Source organism: Sus scrofa, chromosome 13 (genome assembly GCF_000003025.6).
Source record: "Sus scrofa isolate TJ Tabasco breed Duroc chromosome 13, Sscrofa11.1, whole genome shotgun sequence".
In the NCBI taxonomy this organism is placed as follows: Eukaryota; Metazoa; Chordata; class Mammalia; order Artiodactyla; family Suidae; genus Sus; species Sus scrofa.
Window position 1 is genome coordinate 123,920,433 of NC_010455.5, and position 10,254 is coordinate 123,930,686.

Consider the following 10,254-nt stretch of genomic DNA (forward strand, 5'->3'; position numbering starts at 1 on the left):
GGAGGGTGAAATCTACTCTAACGACAATGCAAAGTACATGGCTAAAAACTAATTGAGATTCTTAAAAGATTTTTTTCAAATCTTCACTGATCACCTGTAGGGAGAGCTGGTGAAGCCAGTGTGACAACCAGACATTATTTTAAGGAAGAGCACACTGTTTTAGGAAAGTCAAACCCAGGAAATGAATTTTAGCAGATGGGTTTTTTTTTCTTAACATATTTGATTATTTTCCAACGTCTCCTGTTGACCTCTTCTCACTGCCTGCCCCCACTCCCACTGAACTCGGAGGGTGACACCAGAAGCATTTCTCTGCATCTTTCTAACAAGACTCCCCATTCAATGCCTTGGCTGCTTTACAGATCAAACTCCTGGTCTTTTAATAGCTAATCTTTAGCCTGCTCCTAGAATCTTCACTCTCTTCTGCAACTTCCCTCTAGATGTTTTCTCCTGCTGAGCAGGGGAGCCTTCTTTATTCGTTAGGCACAGTCCCTTTATGAAGAGGCTCTTCTCAATGTTAACATCTGAGTTGCCAGTTCACCGTCATTTACCTGCCAAGCCCAAAGGTGTACTTACCTCATGGTTACACACACACGTGCTCGTGCACACATCCTCCCAGACACACTAGGGGCCTGGTGTCTTGTCTCTCCTTGATTTTAAGCTGAGCCTCTTAGAAGGATGGGACAATGATAGAAACTGACGACCGAAGCCTCTGTTAAATGAGCTTGATGAGTTCACAAAATGAATTTTTAAAAAAGAAACCTAATCCGGTACTGGCATCAGCAATGCCTGGCACTTGTCCAAGAGCTGGGAGCTGCAACATGACAAGACTCCGAGCTCCTTGGATTCCAAGTGGAGAAGCACTGTGTGCCAGGGCACAGATGGGGCCCAAGCTGCCTCAAGGGCAGCCGAGCCTGAGAGGGGGCTGTCAGCCTCTGAGCTTGGATGTGCTTTACCACCATCAAAACCCCAGAAACATGTGGAGCCTTGGGTCTCTGGGTAGAGGATTACACATCCCACCCTCCCCCACCAGCAGTAATGTTTTTTCTAGGACTGAAATGAAAACAATGTTACTACTAGGTGGTTGACATGGCAGATAGTCAAATTCTCAGCTTTAACAAACTACTCATGTCTTAATCTTATAAAATTGAAGCATGTTGAAAAACAGGGGGTAGACTGTAATTTCGTGATTGATGCCAGGATTTTGCTACCTCTGGAATCTACAAAAGTGATCTGCACTGGCAGACACAGATGTAACTCCCCATCCCAAGTCTTTCTCACCAAACACGAAAGACTGGAGAAGTTACTGGGTTTTATAAAAGAACCAAGAGCAGAAAGACATAGAAGAGGAAGAGAAAAAAAATCTACAGTTTTTAATAAGCCTAACTGAATTAAAGTTAGATGAAAACAGGCTTTGTGTAAACACACGGCTCTGTTGGCTAAGTAGGAATACTGGGTCTTGGTTCTTAGGAGTCCTGCATCTTAAGGATCTTGGAAGCTATCAAAACAGGAAGGATTTCAAATCATTTAGCCCCTTCTCAGTGGTAAGGTGGCGGGCAAGCTAACAAAGATTTTGAAAGGTGTGTAAAACGTGGAATCAAATAACCTCCAGTTTTTCTCTTCCTGTTTCTTCACCTTACTTTCAGAGCTAAGGCTCTGGAAAAGGATAAAATGAACCTCAACTCCCTCGAGCCTCTAAAAGTGTCTACTGCTTTCTTCCATACATTCCATAACAAAAAGACTTTAGGATGCTCCTTTCATCTAGAGATGGCCCAAGAACACAAAGCAAGTAAATGTACAGTTTTGCTACATTCATGTCTGGGTCCAAAAGTAAGGCACTTCCTTTGCCATATCAACCTCCCATACAGTTTAAAAAAAAAAAATCCAGATGAACAATCTCATACCGAAACATGATCAAGAGCAATGTATTTTAGGCTCAGGGGCTGTCATAATAGTTAATCCTATTTCCCCAGCCATCTATTGCAATGTATTTATGAAAAGTCGATTTTATCAGTTAATTAGCCAGTCCTTAGGAAATTACCCTTACTTCCTCCAGTTGGTCCATTCTTTTTGAAGCACAAATCTAAAAAGAACACTTCAAGGGGAAAAGAAGGTCATTTAGATTTTCAAACAATTCTTTCTATTTGGTACGAAGACCATGTTTTAAAATAAGATTTTACCATCCTTTCTCCCTAGCATAAAACATTTTAGTTATTCAAGATGCTGGCAGATGAAACATTCACAATATCACAACTGAAAAAGATGAGTGAGATTTAAAAAGAAATCAGAAGTGAAATTTGCATTTAAAAAACTATTTATACATGCTAAAATCTAGCGATAACCTAAGGTGCTCATCAGTTCAGAGAAATAAATGTCGACTCCCTACCCTTATCCCAAATCTAAAGCACTTTGAGCTCCATTCTTATCCATGCTTTGATATGGAGCTAATTCTGTGAAAATGCGTAGTAAAAATGCGTACACATCTATTGACCCAGATTCTGTGGGCTGCTAGTTCTGTGTGTTAATTCATATTTAGCTACACATTTACAACACATATAGCTATGAGCGCATGCACACACACTTATTTATAATATACAGGATATATATTCACACAGTTTTATTACCTGTACGCATACTAAGGTCTTCTAGGAAGCGTGTCAATTTTATAATTTCTCTTTCTTCCAAATCCTACATGAAAGCACCAAGATACTGAGTAGGTTTCTTGGGATCACAGAAGGATGAGAACTGCGGTGTCAAAGTAACAAGGGAGGGCCCTAAGTGCCTTTTGAGCATGACAGTGCCCCCTGGCTCTGAAGCTTTGTGAGAGCTTCTTTAAGGAGAAGATTTTATGCACTTTTCCCCCCTCATTTCACTGAACCCCTCCCTTCTGCCCCCAACCACTATTCAGTGTCCCGAGCTCTCGGGACCTTATATTATCCCCTTACTAAAATGAAAGGCTTGGGCACGACCATCTCTAAAAAGGACTTCTAGCTCAAACAATCTGGGATCTTCAGGGTTACTTCTCAGGTTCAAGGGACAATGACTGCCACCAGCAGAACTCCTATAACTACAAGTCACCCTTTATATTCTCTTGAATGTGACCTTTAAGAGTCTCCAGGTGGGGAATACTTGACGTATGTCTATACTTGCGATGGAGGTGAATCTAAAGACTTATAAGAACAATGGTTTCATTTATACAAATCACTTATGGATAGATGATGCTATGGGTAGGAACCCAAATCTGGAAATTTTACAGAATATAATCTGTTTAGAAATTGACTTTAGTGTGTTTACAACAACAAAAAACCATGATTTTCAAACCCGATGTTCTAAAAAAAGTTATCCACATTACTTAGTAGTCTTTTCTTTCTCACACATACATCCCCTGACATGCGCAAGATGAAAAGTTAAATCATCAGTAACAGGAAAGGTAGACTACCTCTTGCGGCAGCCCACAGAAGAATACTTATCACAAATGTTTCTGCTACCCTACGGAAGAGGTTTGCTTTACCTGAGAAGGACCAGTTAGAGTTCATTGTTTGGGTGATTCAAACCAATTCATAAGATTTCATTAAATCTGAATGTTTCTCCCCATGAAACAAGCATGGACTTTTCCAGAAAGTGACTGGAGTGGAAACTGATCCTCAACATGAGGTTGTGAGATACGCTCACAGAGAAAAGTCTGCCCAGCCCTGGGCTCTGCCAGTGTCTATGAATCTACACTGCCAGCCATAGTCAAAGTGAAGTCAAAGCAGTTACACAGAGGAACAAGAATAAATGGCTCAAGGATACACCCACACATTTTGGTTCATGAACCTAACTTCTACGTGAATCTACCCTTCTTGAAGCTCCATCTCTAGAATAAGAGTCGGGGGGGGAAAGAATTATTCAAAGACTTTTTGAGGCTACTCAACCATCTGCTTTATCCATAAAAAGGCAGAAAAGTTCCACCTTACAAAGTTAAAGCACAAAGCAAACAAAGTTAAAAAACATATCACACTTGGTAAGCAGACACATCGCCTAAAGCAGCTCCATTTTAGGTATGGCACTTTAATTAAAGAACTTAGCACATTCTATTCGCTGAGCAGGAATTATTTCTATGGAGCCAAAACACATTTATTGATTCTTTCACTTTAGCCTCTTCCTGCAGATAAATCTCTCTCCAAATATGAATCCTGTTTGCTGATATCTTTCTCTAAACAACATACCTTTGCTTCAGCACATGAAATCAATCTGAATGCAGTCATCTCACCTAGCTGGTACCTCTGGTCTTTCATTTATCGATTTAGAATCTTGTTTTAACTCTTTTGGGTTACAGAGGAGCAAACAAAAGTGTCATAAAATCATTTCAAAGAATCTCTGCCAACAAAGCCACCTCCCAAACAGACTGCAGTTTATGCTGCTCTGGACAAGAACTGGAAAGGCTGGGCCAAATTGTCAACACAGAACAAAGTAGGATTACAAATCTTGTCTTTTATCTTGTAAACATCGTGTGCACGCGCGCAGGCACACACACAGTTTGGGTTATCTTTAACCTTTCAGTGGCAAGTTTCCCACCCACTTGAAAGCAATCAAAGGGCAATAACTAACATGTATTTACTTTCCTATAGAAAACATCCACAGCAAGCTATGACAAAGCTAAGATAACCATGCATCTGTGAGTTACAGTTTGTTCCCTTTTAAAGTTTCGTAGCATTGTACCTTGAACTGCACCTTGAATATGAGGCTTATCATTAAAGAATGTCTAGCTGGTACCTCTGGTCTTTCATTTATCCATTTAGAATCTCCAGCTTTTACCTTAGACCCAAAGATACCTTCTCTCCCAGTGGCATTTTTACATACACATGAGATAAAACAAAGCTGGGAAGAATTTGTTGGTGCAAAATGAGAAATCTAACCCTTGCCTGGCTCAGGTGCTTGCTATTATAAACTATGACTAAGAGACACGAATTTCTCTATGATGCAACTCTCAAGAGAGGCAGCATTTTCTCCAGGCCTCTCTTAAACCTGCGCATTCGCCAGTGACTAATGCTCTCTAGAGCTGCCCTGTGCTGCTCAAATTTCATCAGCCAGCTTTGTCCTTGATAGCTCTGCCTGGACCATAAAACCTCCCAGACCTGTTGAGGACAGCCCCAAAAGATCAGTGCAAAACTAACTGTGCCCTTGCCAGCACTGAGCTCCCACTGCATTTATCTCAGTGATAGGGGCACTCAATGACCATTTTAAGAAAAAGTTTTTACTCTTCTGTGAGCAACAAAGTCCAGACAACTACAAGAAAAATAAGTGTAAATCAGGTCCAATCTGTGACTACTCTGGGTGACTTTTTTTTTTTCTGAACCACAAACAAAATTGACAACATGTTGGGTGAAGCCACAATGAACTGGAATCGTTCATTTACTATTTTCTGCACCTTTAAAGGGAAAAAAATGTCAGGCTTATGATTCACATTAAGAACTTAATTTATAAAACAAACCCCCCAAAACCATTGTAAGATAATGTCCGATTAATGGATGCTTGGTCCAACATCTTATAATTTCAATTAAGTTATAATTTCGAGCTTGAAGCCTTGCAAAAATCTTAGGCAAACAGAACTTTAATATGGAATTCTGTTCTGTAAATCTTACCTGTGATAAAATAAAAGCACCTTAGAAATAATTTCAATAGGGAATGAAACAAATTTTGGGGAGGGGTAGCATTGAATTATTAAAAGAAACCAAATGCATCCCACTGTCCAAATATGCTGTCTACAACTGAAAAGAATATTCTAGACACAAATGATCCAAGACTAGACAATTTCAGAACACATGTGCCACCACTAGAAAGGTACTTACAGTTATCAGACTGAAAATCTGGGACAAACTGTTCATCATCAGGAACTTGTGCTGGAAAAGAGATTTTTATTTTAGACATTTTAAGTTTTATTAAAAAGCACAATAAAATGTTTTATGTGGAAAATAGGACAGCCAAGAAACTTGCCTTCAGCTAACCAAGCCTCTTGAAGTTGACTGAGATCCTGAAACAACTCTGGAATTGAAAACAGAAGACACCAGAATGAGAATTCCTCTTCTGGGGAGAAGAGGTAAGTTTTTGTTGGGAGCCATTTGAGCAAGTCACAACAGAGGGGACAGCTTCCCTACCTTCAGAATCGTGAGCCAGATCAGTGTCCAAAAACTTCCTCTTTCTGTCAATCACAGGCCGCCCTCTACACTCCTCTGATCGAGATTTCTGAAAGCGGCCAATAGACAGTGAGGACGCAAGAGTAATAAAGGGGTGCAAAGGGGGCTGTGCCACAATCCAGGAAGGAGGGAGGACCAAACAAACCAAAAGCACATAAACTTACCCCTGGGACCATAAAAGGGACTTGTTGATCATAAAACCCATCCATGGTGCTTCCAACGTCTCCAATGTCACTTTGGAAGGTCTCAGCATTGAGTAATTTCTGGGGGGAAAGGGATCCTCCTGTAATATGAATTTGGGAGATTTTAACTAAAAGTGGGGGGAGAGAAAGTAATTTTATGTTGCTTTTTCTTTAGGGCCTGTGCAAAATCACTACCTTTCTCTAAGGTACTAAAAGACCACTCAAGGTGTAAGCTTTACAGACTAACTCTGGGTTTGATTAAGGACATTAAAGAGTCATGGTGGACTTAGTTCCAAATCCATTTACCTAGTCGTTCCCTTAATTTTTCTCTTTTATTTAATCATTAAGATTATAGGTTTACTACTATCTGTCCCCTAAACCTCCCCCCCCCACATCCCTTATTTTTCATTTTAAAAGGTTGATTTCATGCTTCTCTCCATAAGAAGATTCCCCAGGGTATTTGTGGTGTTATTTTTTTTTTAAGACATAATTTAATTTTTGACAGTACAGTGACAGGAAGCAGAGAAACTGGGTTTAAGCATTCCAAATTATTTGCAATTAAGAATCTGACATACATACTGTTTCTAAAAGTATTTTGTAGGTCAGTGGTAAAACACTATATTTAGTTTCAGGAATACATCAATCAGATGTCCACTTATCTTCATACACAGCTCCTTATTAAAACCCAAACCTTCTGTCCAAACAGGTGTAGTGTCTGTAATGTGACAGATATCTCCATGGCAACTTACAGAGATATCTGTGATATCTCCAACTTCTAAAAGAATAAACGAGCTATGAAAAGTAATGCATAAAACTAAATTCCACTGCACATATTTTAAATGCATCTCTACCACAGCTCTTTAAAACGCATTAAAAGCAAAAGATCCATGGAAAGAAAATTCAGTTTATTATAGTGAAGTCAATTTTTCTCCAACATGACAAAAAAAATAAATAAACTTGTTTCAGCACTTGTCAGGCATTGGGGCTGGGAAGAGAGGTTGGAGGTCAAAATGGAGAGGAGGGAACTTTTTCTAATTTGAGATGAATAAAGTAACAATTTTAGGAAGGTGCCATTTTCCTGAACACTTTGTTGTATTCTTCAAACAAAAACAGTTAAGTCAACAAAATGGGGGAAACGTTAATTTCATACAGCCTAGCTCTAAGCAGTGCCACACATTTAAAGATAAGTCTTTTATTTAACTCATATACAAATCTTAAATAGGGAACATTTTCTCAGTGGGCAATTCCATCCAATTTGTTTTTCACACTGTGTGAAGCATATCAAATTTTTGTAAGTTAGCAAGATACAAGGAAACGCTTCACGGCCAGCCTCCTCTCAGCACTTTGATCCAAGTAATAAGATATTTTCAAAGTCGAAGAGAAAAAGGAAAAGGAGCAAAACTGCGCACAGTTCATAACTTCCTAGAAAAACACTCTGGCTAGCCTGCCTGCCTGCCTTCCAAACAGCGCTAAAACGTTCAGGATAGAGCTTCTTTCCCAAATGTCAACAACCCGTAAACAGAATCTGAGTTGAGGGGCAAGAAAAGGAGTTCCTTGTAGCCTTCAAAAATCTGTCCGATTAAATAAATCGTGGCCTTAGAAATTCTGTAAATGTCTATTGGGAGAAGGCGACAACGGGTAGGAGATCGGAGGGGGAGATCTTTTCAGAGTCTACCAATGGAATGCGTTGCAAAACTACTTCACTATGAAGGAAAAAAAAAATCTTTTAAAAAATTAAATGAAAGAAAGTAGGTGCCAGAAGCGCATCCAAAAGAGGCATCGAGGGTCTTTAAAGCAACTCTCAAAGTTCAAGGGCTAGAAAAATTTTGTTCAAAGTATAAATTAAAAAAAAAAAAAAGCCTGAAGGGAAGGCTCGAATTCATCCAGGAGTATAAACCACTTCCTTTGTGCTCCCCCCCCCCCCCACACACACACCACGCCTGGTGCCCCCAGGAAAAACTTTAACACAACGCAGCGGTCCGATCGAGGCCCCTCCCCCGCGGCGCGCAGCGGGCCCGGTTTTATGAATGGGAGAGCGAGCCGCAGCCGCCACATCAGGTAAAGGCTGTAACTGGATCCCTAGCACTGGGCCCCATTCACAAAACAAGACACACTTCCACCCAATTCCCAGCCTTCTCCATTCATGAAAACTCCTTTGGATGCGCCCCCGCCCCCACTCCCAACGCACGCCCTGCCTCCGACGCAGGCCCCTCACCCCAGCGTTTTAGGAGGAAAGCTCAATGCTTCATTCACAAAAAAGCAAAGAAAAAAAGCCGCAGGGAGCTGCGAGCCAACGAAAGAAACCCGCTTCATTCATAAAGTCACCCACATTCATAAAAACGAGCTGCGGCGCCGGGCGCTACCAACAGCCTCCAATCCCCCCCTCCCCACCCCCGCTAGAAAAACCTTCCAAACATCTCTCTTTGGTACCCCTTTTCAATTAAGAGTTCAGTTTCCCCCAGAGGTCTCCTCCCCTCTGAAAATGCGGTCAGATCCCTAATCCAGCGCGAGGAGGCTCCGGCATCTCTCCATCCCCCTCCGCATTTTTTTTTTTTTTCCTTCTTTTCCACCATCCCCAGGCCGCGGTTCTGATGCTCCCCGATTTCTCGAGAATCGCCGTGCAGCCTGACGCCCTTGGTCTGCTGGGGTGGGAGTGGGGGACTGGTGTCCACTTTCCACAACCTGAAACTTGCAAGGCCTGCCTAAGTTCCCGGCCGACCCCAAATCTCGCAGGCTGCACATGTCACTTAACCTCTCCTGGTACTGGGGTGGGGGTGCATCACCTCTCAAACATTCGCCCAAAGCTGCTTTAGGTCCCCTCCTCACTGCAAACCTCTGCCGAGTACCTCTTCTCCAGAGCCCCCAAGTCCTCTCCGGACTCTCAGATCTCCAGAGATGGTAAAGCCGGCAACTCGGCGCCCCTCCATCCCCACCCGGGAGCCCCCGCACCTCGCGCTCCCGCGCGCCTCCCCCGCGACGTGCGGAAACCCGCTCTCTGCGCGCTCCGGAACCGTTAGCCGCCTCCGCTCGACGCCTCTCAGGAACCGGACCGGACCGGGCCGCAAGAGGAGGGGGCGGTCAGCCCTGGAAGGGAGGGGGCTCAGCCACCACAGAAAGTGCACCCCGACTTTGAGGATTCTGAATTAGCCAGTGAACTCTCGCCCGCTGGGCCCTTCCAAGACACCCGCTCCAAAAACCCTCTGTCCCTCGACGCCCCCTCACCTGAGGCGGTGGCTCTCCTCCCCTTGCAGCGGCCCCGGGGCGCAGGCGCGCTCACGCACGCGCGCACCGGGCCTGGGTGCCTAGGCGAATGGCTGGGCCGCACCGCTCCGGAGACGATAAACCGCTCCGCGCACCAGCGGCTGGACTCTGCGCTGCAGCTGCCAACCAGGCTGGAGCGCTGGCCCGGCCCCCAGCGGCCCGCCGCTCTGCCCACCGCCATTGGCCCGCGGCTGTAGCCCAGCCGTTTTCCCATTGGCCCGAGGCCGCTCCAGCGGCTGCCCATCACCTCTTGTTTACCCTGTCTGCGGGCAAATCCAGCCAAGCCGCCCCATCAACTCTGGTCCTCATTGGTCAACAGCACGTCCCTCCCCACCCCCTCAGGGGTCTGTTTTACATAATTTATGCATCTGGGGCCCATTGGCCAATCAGCACAGGCTTGTTTATATAATGAATGTAAGGACGTTTTTCATTCATAAAAAACGCGACCTGAGGGGGAAGCTTAGCTGAGTCAGTGAAGCACTTAAAGGGGCCGAGGGCCTCTAAGAGCCGCCTTTACTTCTCTCCTTGCAGCTCTCCCAACTTTTCACCGAAGCTTGGCTCTTTCCCCTTCCTCATTCACCCTTACTTCTTCCCCACCCCCACTCCCAGCCCTCCCAGCAACACCACTGCCGGGATTG

General features: G+C 43.7%; 1 protein-coding gene across 2 annotated transcripts in view; it reads right to left on the bottom strand.

The window, feature by feature from the left end:
- Positions 1 to 9,860, bottom strand: part of ETV5 (ets variant 5) — a 56,947-nt gene extending 47,087 nt beyond the window's left edge. The window contains exons 1-5 of one of the 2 annotated variants that reach the window (XM_021068467.1): positions 9,578 to 9,860; positions 6,338 to 6,456; positions 6,135 to 6,222; positions 5,974 to 6,021; positions 5,829 to 5,879 (exon numbers count right to left, since the gene is read on the bottom strand). In XM_021068467.1, coding sequence (XP_020924126.1) covers positions 5,829 to 5,879; positions 5,974 to 6,021; positions 6,135 to 6,222; positions 6,338 to 6,456; positions 9,578 to 9,860 — 589 coding nt within the window. 2 annotated transcript variants of the gene reach the window in all.